Here is a 23,050-nt window from a genome sequence, read left to right as displayed (position 1 = left end):
AAAAAAAATAGTATTTATTATTATAAATTTGGATGAAATAAAAAACAAATTTTTCAACTGTTGTTTTAATTTTGTAAATTTAAAAATATTCAATAAAATCAATTATACAATTTACATTAATGTAGCAGCTTGTGCTCTTCTTGCTCTAATCTCAGCACGTTTATTTTCAACACTGGTTCTTTCGTGAATACGTCGTTTGTATTTAAGTAATTTAATTTCTTTTTCTCTCTTCATTCTACCAGACTTCATACTTTTATATAAGTTTCTGTATTTCTTTTGAATCATTTTTTCTTTAAGGAGTTTCATTTGATGATTTTCACGTCTGAGCTTTCCTTTATTAATCACTTCTGGTGTACCTAACTCCACTTTCATCTTTTTACGCTAAATAATTGAAAAAAAATGTATCAAAATAAATATAAAATAATAAGATAGAACAAGTATTTACTTTAATTTCAGCTAATTTTTCTTCAGTCATTTCACCATCAAATTCATCTAGATCCTCATCATCAGCATCCATGGTTTCATCTTCAGATTCTTTTTTATCATCTTCAATATCTTCAATATCATTATCGGAAATTTCATCCAACAATTCTTGATCTATAAAAAATTAAAAAGTAATTAATATAAATTTATTATTGCAAAAAAAAACCTGTTACCTTTATTAACTATTACAGATGGGTCAGTTAAAGCTTTCTCTTCAGGAGGCACATAACGTTGTGTACGATATTCAACTGTAAATGGTGACAAATGAGGAGGTAATGGTGTGCCAATAAAATATTTCTCAACTGGAAGAAGTTCACGTGCATTTACACAATCAAATACCCACTGTGGCTGAATATAGTACCTATAAAGTAATTAGGTTAATATTGATGTTGTAAAATAAGTAATTACTGCTATAATTATTAGGTATTTATCAATATTTATAAATAAAGTTATAAATATTGATAATAATATTGTATATTATAGCATAATAGTAACAACAAATATCAGTAGCTCATTAAATTTTATTAACAGGCAAATAGCCAATACAATATAATACAAACAGGATATTTGCAATATGTAGGACAAAAGGTTGTGGTTAATTGTTTAGTAACTATACTTAACTTTGAACTAAAACAATTAATTACATATATAAAAATAATTCAAATTACCTAGAAATGTATTGTTTCTCAAGATCAGGCCTGTCTACTATTTGATGAGTAATAGTTTCATCAGTTTCTGGAAATGTAGCACCTTCGGGGAATGTGGTTTCATCCCAAGATACTTGAGCTCCAAAACATCTGAGAGCAAATACTAAAGGCTCTCTGGGAACTTCTCTGTTTAAAAATACTTTAAGACCTTCAAATAGTTTCTTTAATTTTCTTACTTTCTCATATTCTTTACGTGCTTCTTCAGCTTTTGATTCATCACCATCCTAGAATAAAAATAAATATAAATAAATCTCACATTTAATCATACACTTAAATTTATGTTATACCGTTGCAAAAGTATCTAGATCTAACTCTGCATCTGCTGGATCTTCAACATCTTCTGCAGTTTTTTGTAATGGTAAATTTAATGCAGCTACACGATCACTTGTTTCATTTTCTTCTAAAATTTCTTCTTCAAGTCTTTCAGCTAAGGAAAAATTATATTTAATACCATTTAACATGCAAGGAATCAAAATAATCACCATTGTATAAACCAAGTCGTGGAGGATAGTAAAGGTTTAAATTGTGGTAAAGACGGAAATTTACAAAACCTAATGCAGTTGAGTAAAAATCTGCAAATGTGGCCATAGTATAAAAATCAACCTCTTGCTTTTTTTGTGGCTAAAAGAAAGTTCATTGTTACTATTACACACCTAATTTAGTTGGAAAAATATGAAAATCTTACTTCATGTGGATAATTGTGAGGGATAACCCAAGTTATAGTTTGGCCTTTTATTTCAACTTGAAAATAAATCCCTTTAATAGATATGAAAACCTTACGCAAAGCACGTGCTGCAATGCACACATGCATAAACTCAATAGTAAGGCGACGACATAATGCAATTAAGTTGGGAGGAATGCTTTTTAACTTTGGAAAAGTGGCAAACAAACAACAAAGGGTTAAAGCGTCATCCATATCACGTAATGCATCAATGAACGTTGGGTATCGTTCCTTCACTACATGATCAATGGCAACACGTGGGATAGTATTCGAAAATCGTTTAATCAAATCTTTTTGATGCATTCCTTTTGCACGACGTAATCGATTCAAGTGCACCTAAAAATGAAAATTGTTAAGAACATGAAAAATATATATTTCTTAAATCGAACTTACTTGAAGTTCACGTAATTTCCATATCATGGGTTCGTGCAATAGAAACAATATATCTTTTTTCAAATACAGAATATGAATACCACTCTTTCCTCTCTGAGCTCGCCGACGGTGAGCTGGTTCCCTTGGATAAATCCCTTTTATTATACATAGTGTACGAAAATCTTTCAACGATAGCTGGAGTTTATTTAAAGCTGCTCGTCTTGTGACATATCTGGCTCCCTCACCAGATTGAAACTGAACAAAATATACATGAATAGTAATACATTTTGACGTTATTATTAGAACTTTTACATACCTTTTTCTTTTGCATGGGCATTTTAATATGAAATTAAAAAAAATAACAGAAATACTAATAAATTCATCAAAAAACGTGTTTATGTTTACAAAGTAATCTAAATAAGAGAACTAAAGTAGCATAACCTCAAACAGCTCAAATTGATTACCACCAATATATATAATCATCCAGTTTTGTGATAGTAGATTACTGTCGTGTTGAACCATAGATATATAATATTATATAATATCTATGTGTTGAACATAGTTTGATCACAGAATATATGAAATATATAAAATATATAGGTATATTATATATTTCATATATTCTGTGGTTTGATTGTAGCATTGATTAAATATATTGTATATTATAACAGTGTCCATTCCAGTTCATGTATTTAATCATTTTAATCAATGATTGACAATTGTACTGATTGTAGTAAACAAGTAAACATTCTAACACGATTTGTTTTGGCTGAATTCTGACTAAGCAGTTTTAATTAATTTATTGTGTCTAACCAATTGATAGTAATAAACTAATAACTAATTAGTGAATTAGTCGTTATTATTTATTAACAAATTAGTGATTAAATTAAATGATTTTTTTTATGGAATTAAAAATATATAATTCAATTTTACTGATTACCGATTAATCACTGTGCGAAAATTAAAAATAACTTGATTTTAGATATCACGAAATCACAAAATACTTGCCTTGATAATTTAATAATAATATAATAATTATAATAATTTGATCTATATATGCTCCATAAAGTCTGTAGTAAAACTGTATAGTTTTTATAATCAATGATAGGTAATAATAAATAGAATATCAAATGTCAATAAAAGTTAATTGTTTTCCAAATAATATTTTTTGAACAATCTTATACATTCATTATCAGAAATTAAAAAAAAAAAAATTAACATAATACAATTTTTATATTTTATATTATTTACTAACAAGTAATAACTATTTAATCATGCCATCTGCAATTGAAACCAAAAATATAACTAGAAGAGAAATTCTTGACATGATGAATGAAAAAGAAAAACTTGAACAACAACTGAAATCTCTTGGAGAAGTTTTGCAATCGGTAAACAGAAATTTAGTTCTTATTTAATTACTAATTTATACAGAATCTTTTTTTTTTCCTTTGCCTTCTCTCCCAACTATTTGGGGTCGGCTACCCTGGTCTAATTTATACAGAATAAGTTAATATATTAATAATAAGTAATTTTAATGTTGGATTACATGAACAATCATTAAACATGTAATAAATCAATAGCCACTTAAACATGATTTCTTGGCCTAATCAATTTTTTTGAACTTTTTAATTAATCAATTTTTTATGCAATCTGGCATAACACCTAAAGACAATTATTTTACAAAACAATGTTCTTATTCTGTACCTATCAATTTTTTTTTAAATGTGATCATTCCACACACAAACTTTTTTCTCTATTTATCTTAAATTAATATTGTACAATACTATAATACTAAACATATTTTTTGAATTAGTATCAATTTTTATCCCTTTTTTTTTATTATTATTTAATTTTTTACTGACAAAAGTCAATTTAAAATTCAAACCTAGTGATATTCATTTTGTTTAGATTATAATTTACTTATTTTAGTTAAAATAAAAATCCAACTTTTTATCATGTTGTAATAGATGAAATACAAATGTAATAAATTTATAAGAGGTAATGACATGTCTTTTTTAATCGAATGTTTACCACATTTTGAATTTTAGCATAGAGTCGATATGGACGAACCCTTGGTGGATGACCAAGACTTTCCTAGGAATGATATTGACGTTTATCAGATAAGATTATTACGCAATCGTATTATTTGTAAGTATTAAATTTTATTTTTTTAAATAAATCTACTTAAATGTCTACTTCTTCAATATATTATATATGTATTATAATTAATTTTTTACTGCTATTTTCTTTGCTCCAGAAATGTGGACGTTGCAAGTTTAAAATAATATATTTATATATGTTGTTTTTCTTGTGTATTTTAATAAAAATGATACTTTAATAGTTTAATGACATTGGAATCGGATAGAAATATAATTTCTTAATGCTAAAAAACTGTATTATTATACTGAAATAATGCTTAGCTTGTTTATTTTAGGTACACGTAATGATTTAAAAGCCATAATGGATCGTATTGAAAAAAGTTTAAATGCTTATTTTACGCAAAGTAACCATAATGAACCTGAACAACACATACATAATGGACATTGCAGTTTGAAACCAGATAATTAAAAACTCAACAAATATATATTTTGAATATTATAATTTGTAAATACACTTCAATATTATTTAAAAATTATAACATAATTTTCACTTATACCTAATCAGCATTTTATCAAATTGAATGTTTTTTTTTTTGTTATTGCTAGTATCTATAAATAACTTACTTATATAAATGTCACCAAATAGTAATCTAAAAGATGGAAAATAAATTTTATTTTTTAATAGCTATTAGGGCTATATTCCCAAAGATTGTTTTAATGAACAAAAAAATTATAAAAATGTATTTTTTTTTAAATTGGGTAACTTAACATTATACACTATACCCAGTGGCATATAATATAAAAAGAGGCTAAATTAATGAACACCTTTATATGTGACATGTGTTATAATGCTACTTTTAGAGAGTAAACCAAGATACATTTGTTGTTGTCCATGGGCTGGTTTTTGATTAATATTTCTCGTGCCAAAAAAAAATCGCCAAACCACCTCTGAGGCTGAAATATATCTGTTGTGAAATACCTGTCATTAAATGTTAGTTGTTAATATTCCTAGCACTGACACTCAGCAATATCAAAATTCTATAGACCGAAATTTGATTACCATCTGTCAATATCAAAATGGTTATTCAAAAAGATAATAGTTATTGTAATTACTGCTGAGTAGCATTAATTTAATTAATTTACATATCTATAAGTTTTTTAATCAATCATAGTAATTAGGCACTCACACACAATTTTGAAATCCTGTACTTAATATTTTTATGAGCCCAATACAAAATTCCAATTAAATACAACCCATTACAAGTGATACGGGTGTCCTATATATAATTTTTAGGAAATCAATACTCAAAACTCAATAATTAACCCAGGTTTGGCAGGTTTATACTTTATATCACACAATATCAATTATTTTTTTTATAGTAAAAATAAGTAAATATTCTTATTAAAATGTAATTTATTGTTATTTTTATTTTGACTTTTAAGTCATTTTTTAATTTACAGTCTATACCACTCTATACTTGATAGTTATGATAACATTTTGAAAATTAATTTATTTTGGTCACACTGTACTTAAATCATTTTCCAAACATTTTTAACTTTCATTTTGTTATATCATTGAATCGGTTTATTCGTATGGAGGTTTTTAATTTTCTCTCTCCTACTTTGTAGTAGTTCTCTGTTCTGGTTCTCTTGTTCTAACATTCTTTATCAATATTTTCATAATAATATTCGTATTTGTATTATCTACAGACTACAGAGTTGTCAGAGTTCAGTAGTTAATAGTTATTACAGGTATTAATTTTTTGTAGACTTTTTTTCAAATTATGTTTTACAACAAACGTAGTTGACCAATGTCAGACGTAGTGTTACGGCTAAAATGCCGTTCGGGAACGTTCCCAATGACAATTCCTTTGAATTGTCCAATATCTAGTTTGAAAGAGCAGGTGTCAGTGCTGAGTGAAATACCAGTGGCTAGCATTAAATTGTTATTTGGCTTTCCGCCCAAGTCCATACAAAAATTAGAAGGTACTGTTGAAGATGCTGGTCTCAAGTCAGGCGATACAATTATAGCTGAGGTTGATTCAACTAGTGCTAGTGCCCAACACCTCAAAGTAGAAACTGAGAGTAATATTCTAAAGCATGTCACAGAACAAGAGGTAGGAGATGAAGTGCCGTTGATTTTGCGTAAAGTTGTACCCGCTGATAATTCTTGTTTGTTCACCAGTATGGGATTTGTATTGGGAGGTAATTTTAATTTAATTTTTTTTAATATTTGTATTTTACTGGAAAAATCTTATAACATTTGAGTCGATGTATGAAATAAAAGCTATTATTTAATTGCTTTAAACCTGTCAAAAATTACATGTATAATTTTAAATAATATTAGTTATTATGTCTATAGTTACTGAAAATAATTTTAAATTTCTGAATTTCTAATGAAGTTAGTTACTAATAAAGGATAAAAGCATAGAATATTATATGTATACATAACAATCATTGTATTTCATATTTGATTATTTTGTTCAATTATGAGAAAAAATTTTCATAAGTTGCAGATATTTTTAGATTTGGTCCAAATGTTTAACAATTATAAAATATTTAATGAAGCGTTTATATTTTTCAGGTAAAATTGATTTGGGTAGTGGCAACTATATGCGTGAGATAATAGCTAATGCAGTAAAAGATAATCAACTAGAATTTAGTGAAGCTGTACTTGGAAAACCAAATGAAGATTATTGTGAATGGATACGGAATCCAAATTCATGGGGTGGTGCTATTGAGGTGTCTATATTGTCTAACTTCTATGGTATAGAAATTGCCGTAATCGATACTCAAAGTGGTTCTATTAGTAAATTTGGTGAAGATAAAGACTATCCTCACCGAGTATTCCTTATTTATGATGGTATTCATTATGACCCTTTATACTTGGAATCGCCGTTTTCTGTAAATAATTATTTTTTTCAATAAATACCTTATATTCTTCAAACTAATTTAATTATATTTGTTTTTAATTGCAGCCTGGAGAAATTCAAACATTATTCCCAACAAATGATGATCGCATGTTAGATGCTGCTCAGATGTTAGCTAATGAAGCTAAATCTAGTAGACAATATACAGATGTAAAACGATTTACACTTAAGTGCTTAGATTGTGGTTGTATTATGATTGGACAAACACAAGCTCAGGAACATGCCAAATTAACTGCTCATAACAATTTTAATGAATACTAATATCCATAACTTAACATGCAAAATTTAAAAGAATTTAGTTGTTTTTGTCATTAAATAAACTTTAGTTTTTACCTTATTAGTTATTACTCACTATATTTTGGTTTGGTAATATTTTTTATGGTACGCGAGGTGAAAAGTGAGCCGTGATTGATGCGCGCCAAGTGGCCGTTTTTCATCAGGGCTAATGTAACATTAACTGACACCATGTAAAATGACCGCTTGGCGCGCGTCGATCGCGGCTCACTTTTCGCCTCGTGTACTATAGTACTAAAGTAATACAATGTTAATAAATTATATTAAAATTAAATGTATTATATCTTATATACATATATCATGTTGGGGTAGTATAAACATCAATACCCCTAAACACAACTTTTTGGGAGAAAGGTGAAGCAATCAGAATTGATTAAACCTCACTCAGATTTTTTGAAAAACTGTGTATAATTTATTATTGTAAGCTTTTTTTTTCTATAAAATTTAAAAAACATATATTTTGTTTAATTTTAATTGGCTAAAAATATTTGACAGTGATATAAATGTATGAAGGAAGACTGTCCTCATTTTATGACAAAAAAATGTCAGTACTGCAATCCTCTGAGTATGTCTATTTGGCTTTACCCGAAGCTTTGCCTAGCAAACTTGACAATTTTTATAAAATCTTTTTATATGCAAAAGTATGAAAATATTTAAGCAATTATTAAAATCAATATAAACAATATCAGTACAAGATATTAATTTAAATAATTAACATGATCTAAATTTAAAAAAAAAGTGTATGAACAATAAAATATATTTATTAAAGATAACTGTAAATTTATTTTTCTATAGTTAAATGTTTTGAATTCTGGACGGAATAAAATAAATCGCTGAATAACATAATATAATATTAGGTTTCATTTTTTTTAAATACTTTTCTGGTAATTTCTATTAAATGTATATCATTCCCTTTCATGAGCTCATAAATATCTAGTTCGTTGTTTTGACCCAAGTCTTCAAGTGGTTTATGTGTACAATTAAGTTTCCATTTTGCTGCAAGTTCGTCAATTCCGTATTCTGGGTCTCTTTCATGATATGTTGTCATAAACTTTGCCAAAGGATTACGTTCTAATAAGAAAGATATAGTTGCAATTAAATCCTCAAACATATTAGGTTCGTAAAAGCAATCTGATCCAATAATTAAATCAAACGGTCCAATATTTAAAGTTTCACGGAAAAAGTAGCCCCACTGCAATCCAAGTACTCTTATCTATACATAAAATAATTTTATAAAAATAAGATAATTTATTAAATAGATAGTAAAAATATTTACTTGTTCAGGATACAAGCTATTCATGTAACAACATTTCTGAACATGTTTAATAGTTCCAGGTATAGTAGGATCATCAGTTAACGTAACAATAGCTCCACATTTAGCAGCTACTATACCAGGCAAAGAAGTTCCAGAACCAACTTCTAATATCTTTTTACCAGGCAGTTCAAGTCTATGTTCCCATATTATCCATGCAAGTACAGGTGATGCAGGCCATACATAATAATGATAATCTCCTTCTAGAGCCTTTAATAAAAAAATTATATATATTAGATAGTTATTTGCATTATATTAATGAAATTAATGTTTAGATAACATAGGTTTTAGTATAGGTTTTGTTGGTTATTCTTTGAATAAAAAAAAATTATTAAGTACCTGAGGGATGGAGACGAGCAAAGAGTCATACTCATTTACTTGACTAGAGCTGGTAGCTGAATTTAAGCTGTTTACTCTTTTAGTACAAAATGTGAAATTTTTTATACTGTACTGAAGACCTTTATCTCCCTCCATCCAATTTTCTGATATGGTTGAATTATATCCTAGTGCAAATAATGGTTCTGATGTAGTTTTAAACTGCCGTGGTGGGGGTTTAATAGGATTAATGGTCCAATCTAAGCAGTTTGGAGGTACTTGTTCAGTAGGTGGCAGTCTTAAGCATGAAGTCGGTGAGTAAATATATGACGATGGCGGTGTGGCATTTACTCCCATTGTCATATACGTAGGAAAACCTTGAGTATTTGGCCAGGGTGATAGAGACACTGGATATGTAAGTTGTGCAGCAGATGTGGATGGTTGTGCTGCATCCATTTGATAGTGGTAAGGAGGAAACTGGAGTTTTTCATCAGTATTTGTTCGTGGATGGTTTTCATCTTTTGATGTGGATGGTCCAGGCTGACAAAATTGCGGTAAATCTGAATTCATAACGACTAAAATATACTTAAGTTTAAAACATTTTGAAAATTATAAATATTAACCCTACAATGCATAGCGTTGCCCACAGGCAACAATGTGTTTCAAGCCGTATAAAATATTTTTAGTTCAATTTTTGGATGTCAAAACTATTTCATTATCTCAATAATATAGTATTATATACATAATTTTCATTATCCATCACAAAATCGTGTTTATCAGCATTAATTAGCAAAAAATATCAGAAGCGGTTACGTATTATCAAATACGTAGTATACCGTAAACTTTGTTTAACAATATCTACCATATTTCTCATATTTACAACTTGAAAAAAATTATTACCTATTTGGCTACACTGTGTAGATGATGTTTTATCGATAATTGGTACAATATTGATAACTGAAATCGTTTAATGTCGATGTTTTAGTTTGTTGCCCACAGGCAACACTATGCATTATAGGTTGTTAATTTTAGTGATAACTGATTACCAACAATCTACTATTTATTTGATTTGAAAATAATATTTTGTTGTAACTCGATGTTACATTCTAAAATACTATTGTATGTGTAGTTATTAGGTACTTAAGTTTTAAATAAACGTATTTTAATTAATACTTAGTTGTTTTATTTTCGATATAATTCATAATGAATAAACTTTCGGATAAGGAAATAACACATTTGATAAATCAAGATATACCAACTGACTCTGAAGATGGCCTGGATTCTGATAGTGATAGTTTTAGTAACGATTTGGACTGGGATAATGCTTGTAAGAATGTATTAGATGATAATTATTCTGATGAACTAACTAAATTATTACAGCAGTTTGATGCATTTGATACACCAATTGACTCTTCAGTAATTTTTAATGACCCTCCAGATTATGACAGCAATGTAACTATAGATACTGAACCCTCTATTCCTACTACTATTGATCCTCCAAGTATATGTGTTCAATCCTCTAGCTCTTCAGTAACAAATAATATTTTTAATTCAAATTTCCTAACTAGAAGTAATAGAAATCAAAATCAGCCTCAACCTCCACAATCTCCAATAAATTCAAATAAAAAAATAAATAAAAAACCTATAGTTGTTAAAAATGTTAAATGGTCATCAGGGAATTTGACCAATATTGCATGTAATTTTCAAGGAAACACAAACTTATCTGAAGAAATTCTTGAACTAGAAACACCTCTGCTTACTTAACCTCTGTTTTACAAATTATCATACAAAATAGAAAAAACATACATATTATTTTGACTTTTTATTTGTTATTATTATTATTATTTAAAAGTTTTATTTACTCATTTTACTTTGTTATAATTTTATTGGTTATTGCTCATATGAGTTTATTGGTGAATATTATTTCCCTATTCAGTTTATGTTTGGTCATTTTTAATTTTTACTATTATAAAAAGTGATATGATTTATTTTAAATTTTTTTATAATATATACAGACCTTTTTTATTTTATTTTATCTTTATCATACATGATGTATCATGACGATGATGTATAATTTATATTAATTTTTTCTATTATAATTTATAATTTTATTTGAATTTATTCCATTGTGTTACATTTATTTTTTCATTAATCGTAGAGAACCCTGAATGCATAGTGTTGCTCACAGGCAACAAACTTAAATTACTTATTTTGGGGGACTAAAAATTTCAAAAAAATTTTTTCTTTAATTTTCTCTAATTAAGAGATACATAAAGAAACAATTAAAAAAAAAAATTTAAAAAAAAAAAAATCATGCATTGTAGGGTTAATAACATTATATGAAATATTTTAATTATTCATTTTGATAGTTGAAATCTTGAAATTGTTAAATAAGTAATAAACTAATAACCGCCAACTAGAATAATGTTTTACAATTTTAAAAACAATATTCTTAAAAATCTCAACTTCTTTATCAGATATTATCAATATGATAAGCATGTGGCGTCTTATCCGTGTCAACAACTTCTGCCAGCCACGATAACTCAATGGCGCAATAAGTACTTTAAAATTGCGTACAAATACAGAATACGATTAAAGATATCTTTAATTGTGATACAGAAAATAAAATATACCAACGGGCAACAAAGCACATATTATTTAAATAATGTTTTCATGGATTATTTAAAAGTTGATTAATTAATTTAACTACTACACAGATATAATTTTCACAAATACAGCCTAAATGTCCTAGCCTACCGATGGTGTTTTGTTAAAAGGGCGTATAGGTACCACAAAAAATCAAAAAAGAGTTTTTGATATCAAAATTTTCAGAAAAAATAGGAGTATAATCTGTATTATTGGAGAGGTTAAAAATAATAAGGATTATTCTCTATATAGCGGATATAAGAAGTACAAACGCCCTAAAGAATTTATATATATTTTTACGGAAAATGTTAAAAGGGTTATCACCAGGATTATAGTGTATAGATTAAATTCAGATTTCAGTGCCAAAGTCCACAGGGGCATATTTAAGAGGGTCCATGAGGTCCTTGCCCCAATCATTCACCGTTTATCACTCCCTTTCCTCACTAATAAGAAATTCTAAATACGCCGATTTTATATACTATATTTAAATACCTACTAAAAATTATAGTTACCTATATATTATATAAAATAGACGAAATACACTAAATCTTTTCATAATTTAAGTACTCTAACAGTTTTAAGACCTAATAATTGATTATGTTTTTTCCTTTAGAAAAAAGAATCCTTGTTAGCGAGGTTATCGAGAATTACACATTGCGCTAATATTAATCAATTAAATCTCAATTTCCGGATTACCAGATTAATTAAAACATATTCTTTATTGTTTTATTGATAGTTGAATTGTACCTATTATCATAGGCGTTCATAGCTCATAGTTTTCTAATTCATTTGTACTGAAGCTTTACGGCTGATGGCAACAGACATCAGCTATACCTACTATAATAGTTAGATGCATTGGCGTAATCTAGGGGGTGCAAAGGGTGCACTTGCACCCTCTGGAATTTTAGAGGGGATGCAAAACTATCATTTTGCACCCCTACATTTTCTATATTTATAATGAATAACTAGTGCCAAAATATTAATATTTATAAAATAATTATAACAACGATAATAGCTGATAATTATTAACATACGTACAAATATATTATCTAAATATCTACAGTCTATAAACATAATTTATGCTGTTGTCATCAGTGTTGAGACTTATCTAGATAAATTTATCTAGATATTTCATCTAGATAATATTTATTTATATTTTATCTTATCTAGATGAAAATGTGGATAGGTATCTAAGGATTATTTAAGATAAAAAAATCGTTATTTTTTTAGTAATTATCTAGATAATATAAGTAAATCGAAAAATCCCAACATTTGTATATGTACATGTATATATTATTATTATTATTTTTTTTTTTATTTTAAAGTTGAAAAGTAATAACTGATTATGTATAAAATATAATATTACACTTATTAATTATTTAAAAATATTCATTATTATTATGCATTATGTAAAATTTTAATTTGGAATTTTTATGTTATTAATAAAAAGAGATTTTTGTTTGGAAGAATTATGTTTTGAATTATAATGCTTAAAATTTAAAATGTTTCTTATGCATACATTTTATTTTGTATTGTCATTAAATACAATATAAATGTTTTAAAAATGGTTTATGGAAAATGGAAGTAGTTATTTATTAACAATTTAAACTTCAAAATTGATTAATTTTTATGGTACTATAAGATAGAGTACTTAATTTAATAAGTCTCATTGTTCAACTTTTAATTCATTTTAAAACACAAACTATACTTATATTAATCTTTGAAATTATGGAAGTAAGAATGACAAATGGCCAATGGGTAAACATATATAAAGAAAATTGTGGAATATTGATGGTCATTATTTATGTTATGTTTAAAAAATCTGTATTCTTAATCTTAAGATTTCAATTATTAGTAGATATATTAATTTTCCACGATAAAATATAAATTTAATTGTTGGTTAAATTAAACTATTTTAAACATTTAAATGTTCATCTTTTTTTTTATCTAGATAAATTTTGTTTGTATTTTATCTTATCTGAGATAATTTAAATACATGCTATCTTATCTTAATCTAGATAATATTAGAGCAATAATCTTTTATCTATATCTAGATAATTTTTACTTATCTGGTCTCAACACTGGTTGTCATTAGTATGTCAACTCAAGCTACTAATATTTTTAAAGAAATGCAGTGGAAAGTTTGATGAAAAGTGTGGGATAAAGTAAACTGAATTAACAAAAGAAAATAATATCGAACCTGCCCACAATTACTTAGAAAAAAACAAACCACAATAACAATTTGAGGGGGTAGACATCAACCTCAATAATTACGGATCAAAAATTATTACCGTATAAATAATTATTTTTCAGTATTGTATATTATTATGAAAGAAATTAAGGATCGGTTTCAGGAAAATGAACTAGAGATATTGAATGGGCTGATGAATATATTTACTAATGAAAATCTTTATGTAAAGTTATTGGACATCGTTTGTAAGACCTATAAGTTTGATGCGTAGTCATGAACTTCAAATAGAATTAAAAATATTTAACAGAATGTTCAAATCTAAACAAACTAACTCAAATAATAGTATCATTTAAAACAAATTGGATTACATGAAACAAGGTGAAATTAAGGATGGGTTTCCCTCATTGTCTGAAATTCTTAAACTATTTTTGACAATATACCTACGAACACTGCGTCATGCGAACGAAGTTTTTGCTGCTTACGATGGCGCAAAACTTACCTCAGAACAACTATGAGACAAGAAAGTCTGTTTAATATATCTATATTACACATTGAAAGACATAGATCCAGAAGTTTTTATTGACGAATTCAATGCAGCCGCAACTGTACCTACATAGTAGAAGGTTAAGTTTAATTTAGTATGGTATGTAATTAGTACCTATGTATTCAATGTAATAAATCAAAGTGTTGACTAAATAATACAATATTTACTTAGTACCGTATTTTTTTATTAAATTATTATATTTAATTACTGATAATACTAAATTGTGTATACAATTTTGATCGAGGAACTGGAATTGAGTTAAAATATCAGTAAAAAAATTGCAAACGAATTGAGCGAATCTGTCATTTTGAAGACAGTTTGTAACTTTCCCGATTAGTTTTGCACCCCCTGAATTTTAGCAAAATTACTTCTATATGGTTAGATGTTAAGTGAGGATCGAGGATGTATATAACTAAGTTTATATATATTATATATTGTATAACACCCGTATTGTGTTTTACAGGAAAGAGGGCACCGTATATTATATGTGATATGTCACACATAGTATCGGTTTTAATAACAGCTATATATAGTAGATACGTATGTCAATATAATATTTATCATTCGACATTGTAGACAAATTATAGTGATCCAGTAAATCCATTATTTATTCCAACAATTCGGCTATCGGCATTCATTTGATTTATTTACTGCAGATCACCTAAGCGTGTCCAGAGTCAATTGAACCGTATTTAAATTTCAAGGTTCTGTTTTTAATTATTTGAAGTGAACAATAGTGTCAATAATTCCTGAGCTCTTCCTAATTTAAAAATATATTTTTAGCATAGGTATTTTTTTTATTTCTACAACAAATGATTTATATTCATCAATAATAATTGTCATCAAGCTAGGAAAGTATTATTTAAAAATATTTCGCCAGTCAATCAAATAATTAATTTTATCATTTAATCATATCAAAATAATACTATCAATTATTAAACATTTATATCAAATAATAGGATGTAAAGTAATGAATGATATTAACAACTTTTTAGCTTCTTTTTTTTTAATCAATCCACTTAGGGTGGGTTGCATAAAGAACAATCTGTAAATTTGTTACCAGCCCTGTAATTTACCGGCTCTATAAGTTTTTTAATGATTGTGTAAACTATTCTCGGGTTGCATAAAGAAATATAAAATTATTAATAACCGTGGTTACCAAATAAATTAAACCAAAAAATTGTGCGTAACCGCGTAGGTATAATATTAACTTAAAAATATTTTTTATTCTTTAATAATCGCAAAAACTAAAAAATATATAATATAAATTGAATATTGATAATCTTTGATAGTAAAACTTGTTTATCTTATCATAATAATAATATTATATTATTTTAACCGATCTGTAATTAGTTACAGAGCCCAAATCGGATCTGCAGTTTACAGGTCCGGTAGCCGATAATTTACAGAGCCGGTAACTTTACCGAGCGTTCAAGCAACACCTAATTTTATTTACAGATCCGTTAACGTACTTACAGATCTGTAAGTAGTTACAGGACGTTTATGCAACCCGCCCTTATTGTTTCAGAGTTGGTTTCTACCACTACCTGTAGTAATTTGATCTATTTCTTGGAAAATATTCCTGTGCCTTTCCTCCTTATCTATTATATTTAGTGTTCCTTCTTTCTTAAATTTCATAACATTTATAAGCGCTTTTTTTCAACCTAATTAATTAATGTTGGTAAATTATAGTAAGTAATTTTTTGGTTCTACTTACTAGCATTTTGCTATATAAATTTTTGCTAACATTATGCACTAACCGATTTGCTGCCATTACTATTGTCAAATTGTTAATGCAATATTTAAGTTACAATATACACTATAGAAGTATATAATAGTTTAACTAAATCAGATAGTTTCATGTTTCTATACTTACGTACTTAACGAACGTCGAGCATTAAAAGCTCTTGGTAAATGGTATTATTGATTGAAAAGCTGTAAGTTTATTTTCAACCCACGTAATTCGATCAGAGAGATACTTCTATATGCAAAACCTATTCGTCTTCAAAATATACACACATTTTAAAATAGATAAAATAATAAGAAATAGTTTAAAATGTCGAACTTTAAACTTTCATCGTACCTACCTATTATACAATTAATATGACTTTCCATTAAAATTACTTTTATTATTATTAATATATAGGTGGAACACTTATGAGGAATCTTGTATTACATTTTCAAATATAAAATATAAAAACAAAATTTTAAAAATAATAAATAATTTGCAAACTTTTGAGATTTTGATAAATTTTATAAAAAATCTAACTTTAAATGCTTAATACATCATATTGTCATTTGTCACTATGTATTTTCGATATTTTTTAGACGGTGTATATATATACTATATACATAAACGACCTACAAGGAACCTTGTGTTAATTTTCATTTTTTTTCAAACTTTTTTGACACAAAAAACATTTTTTTATCTAAATTTAAACAAGGGAAAACTGAAAAAAAAACAATAATTTTAAATGTCTATATCTAAATATAGCCGTAAAACAGTCAAAATAGACTGAAAATATTATCATGTATAAGAAATGCTAGAAGAAATGCTAGTATAAACATTGAGTGTAAAACTCGAGTATCTTCAGTTTTTTATTTTCGAATTATACCAAAAAAACAATTTCAATTTTGTCAAAAACTAGTTTTATGTAAAAATTCCTGTTAATCTTTTATTTTTTTCCTCTCCCGATCATTTAAAAAGAAGGTACCTCCCATGAAAGTTTAATTATGATCTCTTTAATGTAACAACTAGCTCTAATATTTTAACAAAAATTACCTCTAAACCTCTTCATCTATAGAGACATAAAAAACACATGTATTATTGTAAAATTAATACATTTATCGTTCTGCTCAGAATTTAAAATCGAACAGTGTTAAAACATAAACGGTATTATTATAAAGAATGGGATGGGAGGGGGTTAAGATGCTGTGCATTCACTTCGAATATTTTCTTATATATCATTAAAAAAAGATAATCTATAAAATAAAAACCAGTTCATAGTTAAAAGTTAATAGGTACTAAATAACTATATTACTTAAGTAACTGAATTACTTATTACTCTACTATTAAACGTCTTACTCGTATTTGAGATTTGTTTAAGTATGTATATAGGACCTAGTAGGTTAAATATTTCCCGGTTTAAAAAAAAAAAAAAGGACCTAGTAGGACTTAATAAGTAGGTTCATCATATAGGTACGTAATTTAAATTATAATCATGGTTCTTAATCAAATAATAAAAAATAAATAAAAATAGGCACTTGCTACCTAAAATTAATATAATATTTTTATAGTCTAATTTTTCTTATGTTACCTACCTGAACCTAATCTATTGTTATCAGTAAATCGTACTGGTGCTAATTTATTAACTATACAAGTGTTAAAACCGGCAAGTCCTTCCCTTACTTATTTGGTGCTCCTTATAATATTACAAGTTACAATGTTATCAAAATTTATAAGCGTACTGCTTTATTGTTCCTTTATGTTACTTACATTCATTTACATTTTATGATCATATGTATATCTCTGATTACTTTTATTATCAAGAGCCATATTAAAAAGTATATTATCTCTATAATACAATGAATTTTCCTGTTTTAGTCGCAACTCATCCTTAAATTATGATGAAAATTACCATAACTCACAACATGAGGCAGATGGTGTTCAATTTGAACAGTTCAAGTCATTTCAATCATTTAGACCAGTTTTCTGGGGTTTCTGCAAATTTCATCAATTAGGTCTATATAGTAAAATTGTTTGTGAATAATATTAGCTTGCTTATTGATGTCTACAAATATCATGGACAAAACCGTGTCATGTTCGTAAAATTTATCCATTATTTGTAAAATTATGAAGTTATGAAATATTATTGATTTTCATATTTACACCAGTACCTATTTTTCTATCAGATCAGTAAAATAGAGCGTAGGTATACGGCGTATCTACATATACTTATGTTTCTAATCTTTTCAGTATTTCTAATAAATGAAACTTGTATCTAACAATAAAATATCTCGATAGGTTTCGACCATATTGCTATATATTTCAATTATTTATTTTTATAAAAACAAATTTCGCTTTGATAGGTACAATATATATATATATATATATACTTAATTTTACTTTGTATAGTATAAAACTAAAAAGTGATATTCAATATTGTGTGTTAGATTTATGCTATATGCTAGGTATATGGCGTACCTATATATGTTTTTTTAAGAAAAATATTATTACTTATAAGAAAAATAGCCACCTGTACAATAATCACTTATGTGGCTATATGATGTCATATATTATGAGTAAAATCTAAAATACTGTATTTTTTCAATTTAAAATTATATGTTTTTTTTTTTTCAAAAAGAATATTTATGCTACAGGCATAATAGGCAAATCTGAACATAACAATAAATAATTTTACAAACTAAATACATGAGGAAGGATGCCATCCAATGATAAAACCTAAAGTTAATTTGAATTTAAATCTTAAACGGTTATATAGGCATACCAAACAAAAAAAATATACTTTTTAAAGTTATTTCATACAAACGAACTGAAATATACAAAACCTTAAAACAGAATTCACTAAAACAAATAACCAACCTATAAATATTATTAAATATATAATAATTGATTAATTTTACTATATTTAAAAATTACTAAGCTGGACATAGTGGGATAAGTATTAAGTCATGACCCTACGACACTACATGTACTCGGCCTACTGTATGCCACTGATAATGTTTTATGGCAAGGGCCTCCAACCAGTCAATATTTAGATGAATATTGTTCGATAATAGGTATTAAAAATTAATTATAGTAATATAGTTGATCACGTGCTTGATATTAAACACATTATTACACTCGATATACAAAATAATGTGTATATGCTATTATAGTAAATAAGAAATGCGATTTTCCGATGGAGAAATAATAAAAGAAGAATACTTTTTTTTTTTCAATGTAATATTATAATTAATAATATACCTTAATAAATAAAAGTGGTCGATCACGATAAATTCAAAAAATTTAAAGTAGCTCACTTGTTGAAAAAGGTTGGAGACCCCTTGTTTATGATATAGATAAAGTCCTAATTAATAATATTATAATATATTTTATTTATTTATTCCAAAATTGCAGAATTTATTAATATATATGTATATCTAATTTTTTCAAATTTTTATTTTTGTTCATAAACATTTTATGAACGTTTATAAAAATTAAAAAGTATCTATAATTGTATAAGTTAGTAATTATTATAAGGCAAGTAAATAAAAGTAAATCAGGTTTATCATATTTTTAACGTATTTTCTGTTAAAGGCAGTTAAACTATTTTATTAATCATAAGATGCCTAATAAAAACAAAACACGTTTATCAATCTTTTTTTCTATAATTAGTATTAAATTTTTGAAAATATCCTAAATGGCAAAAACTACTATAATTAACAAAGGTTACATCAGAATAATTTCCTGTATGTATCTGTATGTACCCATGTTAAATATTTGCTATGTATTATGTATGTGCCTTGCCGTATGTTTTATTGATATTTTTTTGTAATTTTACTGTATCTAATATTACTACCTATTAAAATATAAAATATGTATTATGTGTAAAACATTATAATATTATAATACGAACATAAGCACAACATACAACTTAATTCAGTAAAATGCAACTGTTATCATTATTGTTGTTTAATTAATATGTTTTTAATCGAGAAGTAATCAACGAAAAAGTGGTGGAAACAATTTCTTTACATATTCTGATGCCATCATGTCTGTGTAGCAACTATAGCAAACCAAGTTCAGAGTTCTGTTAGTGGGTTTGTTACGAACAGTCGTCACGTGCCCATTGCTCAGACCAAACGCTTTGCTGAATGTTGGGTAAGTGTATATTTATCAATAAATTTAAAATTAGAAATATATACAAAATGATAACGAGCAATTAACTACTATTTTTTCAAGATTGTAAATAGTTTAATTTTGATATTTATTATTTACTTTAGTCAGCTACTTAGATTAATAAGACGGTTTATCTAACGATTCAAGTAATATAACTATTCAATATTTAATTTAGAAAGAAACTTTATTTAAAATTGCCTAATAGTGTAAATATCCAAAATACGAAATTCATAATATCCTGTTGTATTGTGCAAAATTGTGTTTTATAAAATATCGTTGAAAAGATATATTTACAGTTCGAGTTAAAAAAAAAAATGCAATCATTCCGTTTTAAATTGCTGATATTAGGTATCAATATTAAGGTTTTCTTGATAAATTAAAATATTAAATATTTAAGTTTTTTAGATAATTTTTATTATTCATGAACTATTTTAATAATGCTTATATAATTATCAACAATAGTAAGTATTTACAATTATATTTTTCTTTTCATTCATACTTAATAATTTATAGTTATAAGAATTAGTTAAAAAATGGAGTCAATGAAATGGCATTGATTAAAATATATTTTGTATAACGAGTGTATTGAAACTAAATTTTTATTTATATTATCTTGATAGTGGAGTGGTTTTCAAACCGCCAGCGCCTGCGAACTTTCAATGTGGCCCATGATAATTTAAAAATGTTTAATATTATTCATTAATATTATTGAACTATACAAATATTTTTTTTTTACTATGCATTTTAATTCTTATTTAAACATTAATAGTTATCAATACAATGTTATATGATATTCATAATGAATCATGAATTAATATAAATAGGTACTATACATTCTGTAGTCTTTTATTTTGTAATACTACCTATAGCAGAGAATATAATAATCGAAAAGTAATAGAAATAAATTTAGTTTTTATTTATTTTGTTTCATTTAAATAAATAATTTATTAAAGATAATTTAAAAAAAAGCACTACGAAAATGTATTATGATGTACCTATTATAAATACATTGCCTACTGGTATAATATTTGAGTTTAAGACCGATGTGTTAGTGTCAGTGGCGTAATTTTTTTTTTGGGGGGGGGGGTGTCCTCCATGTCTTGACACCCTCCGACATTTAAAAAAAAGTCCTAATATATTGGACATTAGTGTTGTCACTTATTTTATAGTATACTATTTTTATCAAATGTAAAACTTCTTGTCAATTCCGACAACTCCTAACATATTAATTTGTTAAAATTAATTCAATGTCTTTTTACATTAGTAAATAATACTAAAAATTTTGTTTGTGAGGTTCAATAAATGTTGACACCCCCCGAGAAATCACCCAAAATACGCCACTGGTTAGTGTATCTAAATATACGTAAGAACTAAGAATATGAATTCATAAGCATTGATCACATTTAAACCAGTATATTTTTAATTAATATTTTATTATTTGTTCAAAAAAACTAAAAAATGTAATTGAGGTATAGATAATTAAAAAGCAATTAACGTTGTCTCTAATAGATTTAATTTGTATGGTATAGGTTTTTAATAACTTTATTAATCATGTCCATTGGACAAAAAAGACATACAAACAATTTAAATTTTACTTTTAATTTATTTACCTCACTTCCTACAATCAAGGTGTTTTTATATTAAGCACTAGACCTAATAAAACATTACCTTAATAAATAAATTGTGTTCTTTTTTATTTGAAAAAATCAGTATCAGTATTTCTCTATACAATAATTAAATATAATACATTTATAACAATGCATAGTATAATAATAAATAACTAATCAACATGACGAGGAATCCTGAATTCATAGTAGACTCTTACGAAAAAAAATTATAATCAAAATATTAATCAAGAAAAAGATCCTCGACACCCAACTCTACGATATTTTAAAGCGACGGTGAAGGATTAACCTTGTGCAAGATGGATGAAAGTTAAGAAGGATTTGGGCAATGTTGTAATTTAGAATGAAACTTAATGTAGTAATTCTTTGGCTAAGTTGTTAGCGGTTTCAATTTTTAGATTTTTTATGCACAGATACATTGCTCATTAGTTATACGCCACTTATATACGTACCCTACTCAAGGAGCAGAGGCTATAATACAATGATGTATTCTTATATTGTTTATAAACTACAATTAATATTGTATTGTGTTTTTAAAAAATGTTAATTTATCGATGTTACTCAAAAAATCCTCTTTTATTCATTATATGGTTTATTGTTATTTGTTATTAATTATTATATATATTTTCAATAATATGTTCTAAGTAGTTACTATTTTAGATTTGGAAGTATTAAACTTTAGTTTTAATATTTAATGTTATAACTTATCAGTACTGCATAATATACATTCTTATAGTGATGTGACAACTTCCTGCATACCTACTATATATCAACACTAACTTGCCACATACACACACACCAATCAATTATTATCTTATATAAAAAATTTGTTTATCTACCTAAACCTACCTATTTAGGAACCAATTAGTAATAATATTATGGTATTTAAAATTGTCTTACTGCATATTG

The 23,050-nt window shown here is 26.3% G+C and overlaps 5 protein-coding genes across 9 annotated transcripts in view; 3 read left to right on the top strand and 2 right to left on the bottom strand.

The window, feature by feature from the left end:
• Positions 1 to 49: 49 nt before the first annotated feature.
• Positions 50 to 2,759, bottom strand: LOC107164976 (pescadillo homolog). Its single transcript, XM_015513017.2, has 9 exons — positions 2,600 to 2,759; positions 2,305 to 2,538; positions 1,876 to 2,247; positions 1,673 to 1,811; positions 1,478 to 1,617; positions 1,152 to 1,414; positions 657 to 844; positions 446 to 597; positions 50 to 381 (listed from the first exon to the last, which is right to left on the bottom strand). The coding sequence occupies exons 1-9, from the start codon at positions 2,618 to 2,620 to the stop codon at positions 112 to 114; spliced, it is 1,779 nt and encodes a 592-aa protein (XP_015368503.2). The 5' UTR covers positions 2,621 to 2,759; the 3' UTR covers positions 50 to 111.
• A 98-nt stretch (positions 2,760 to 2,857) lies between these two features.
• On the top strand, positions 2,858 to 4,943 carry LOC149056177 (26S proteasome non-ATPase regulatory subunit 9). Its single transcript, XM_089227316.1, has 3 exons — positions 2,858 to 3,671; positions 4,332 to 4,431; positions 4,718 to 4,943. Exons 1-3 carry the CDS (start codon positions 3,558 to 3,560, stop codon positions 4,849 to 4,851), a joined length of 348 nt encoding a protein of 115 aa, XP_089083442.1. The 5' UTR covers positions 2,858 to 3,557; the 3' UTR covers positions 4,852 to 4,943.
• A 1,052-nt stretch (positions 4,944 to 5,995) lies between these two features.
• On the top strand, positions 5,996 to 7,649 carry Yod1 (Yod1 deubiquitinase). The gene is made up of 3 exons (XM_015513022.2): positions 5,996 to 6,587; positions 6,967 to 7,286; positions 7,361 to 7,649. The coding sequence occupies exons 1-3, from the start codon at positions 6,194 to 6,196 to the stop codon at positions 7,571 to 7,573; spliced, it is 927 nt and encodes a 308-aa protein (XP_015368508.1). The 5' UTR covers positions 5,996 to 6,193; the 3' UTR covers positions 7,574 to 7,649.
• Positions 7,650 to 8,349: 700 nt separating this feature from the next.
• LOC107164991 (histone-arginine methyltransferase METTL23) lies at positions 8,350 to 10,003 on the bottom strand. 2 transcript variants are annotated; one of them, XM_089227315.1, is made up of 4 exons: positions 9,862 to 10,003; positions 9,258 to 9,793; positions 8,883 to 9,128; positions 8,350 to 8,819 (listed from the first exon to the last, which is right to left on the bottom strand). In XM_089227315.1, exons 1-4 carry the CDS (start codon positions 9,866 to 9,868, stop codon positions 8,460 to 8,462), a joined length of 1,149 nt encoding a protein of 382 aa, XP_089083441.1. In that variant the 5' UTR covers positions 9,869 to 10,003; the 3' UTR covers positions 8,350 to 8,459. The 2 variants fall into 2 exon arrangements, with proteins under 2 accessions (XP_089083441.1, XP_015368524.1); XM_015513038.2 differs by lacking the exon at positions 9,862 to 10,003 and having other exon boundaries at positions 9,258 to 9,803.
• LOC107164990 (dietary and metabolic glutamate transporter-like) overlaps positions 9,647 to 23,050 on the top strand; it is a 31,212-nt gene continuing 17,808 nt past the window's right edge. For 2 of the 4 annotated variants that reach the window (XM_015513037.2, XM_015513036.2), the window contains exons 1-2: positions 9,654 to 9,787; positions 20,337 to 20,498. The gene's annotated coding sequence lies outside the window, so the exon portion shown is untranslated. Of the gene's footprint in view, positions 9,788 to 20,336; positions 20,499 to 23,050 lie in introns of all 4 variants that reach the window. The other 2 variants (XM_089227313.1, XM_089227312.1) reach the window with 1 other exon arrangement.

The sequence above is a fragment of the Diuraphis noxia genome, unplaced genomic scaffold, assembly GCF_037042655.1.
Source record: "Diuraphis noxia isolate RWA-SAM2 unplaced genomic scaffold, SU_Dnox_SAM2 contig0004, whole genome shotgun sequence".
In the NCBI taxonomy this organism is placed as follows: Eukaryota; Metazoa; Arthropoda; class Insecta; order Hemiptera; family Aphididae; genus Diuraphis; species Diuraphis noxia.
This window is presented reverse-complemented; position numbering and strand designations above follow the sequence as displayed.

Excerpts from the sequence above, each read along its gene's own strand:
- LOC107164991 (XM_015513038.2), bottom strand. The coding sequence starts at position 9,803 with ATGAATTCAGATTTACCGCAATTTTGTCAGCCTGGACCATCCACATCA. Across the intron at positions 9,129-9,257 it reads TGCTCGTCTCCATCCCTCAG|GCTCTAGAAGGAGATTATCA; the intron begins GTACTTAATAAT and ends TTTTTATTAAAG. Across the intron at positions 8,820-8,882 it reads ATAGCTTGTATCCTGAACAA|ATAAGAGTACTTGGATTGCA; the intron begins GTAAATATTTTT and ends TTTTATGTATAG.
- LOC107164976 (XM_015513017.2), bottom strand. The coding sequence starts at position 2,620 with ATGCCCATGCAAAAGAAAAAG. Across the intron at positions 2,248-2,304 it reads GGAAATTACGTGAACTTCAA|GTGCACTTGAATCGATTACG; the intron begins GTAAGTTCGATT and ends TTTCATTTTTAG. Across the intron at positions 598-656 it reads ATCTGTAATAGTTAATAAAG|ATCAAGAATTGTTGGATGAA; the intron begins GTAACAGGTTTT and ends AATTTTTTATAG.
- LOC149056177 (XM_089227316.1), top strand. The coding sequence starts at position 3,558 with ATGCCATCTGCAATTGAAACCAAAAATATAACTAGAAGAGAAATTCTT. Across the intron at positions 3,672-4,331 it reads TTGGAGAAGTTTTGCAATCG|CATAGAGTCGATATGGACGA; the intron begins GTAAACAGAAAT and ends TTTGAATTTTAG. Across the intron at positions 4,432-4,717 it reads ATTACGCAATCGTATTATTT|GTACACGTAATGATTTAAAA; the intron begins GTAAGTATTAAA and ends TGTTTATTTTAG.
- Yod1 (XM_015513022.2), top strand. The coding sequence starts at position 6,194 with ATGTCAGACGTAGTGTTACGGCTAAAATGCCGTTCGGGAACGTTCCCA. Across the intron at positions 6,588-6,966 it reads TATGGGATTTGTATTGGGAG|GTAAAATTGATTTGGGTAGT; the intron begins GTAATTTTAATT and ends TATATTTTTCAG. Across the intron at positions 7,287-7,360 it reads ACTTGGAATCGCCGTTTTCT|CCTGGAGAAATTCAAACATT; the intron begins GTAAATAATTAT and ends TTTTAATTGCAG.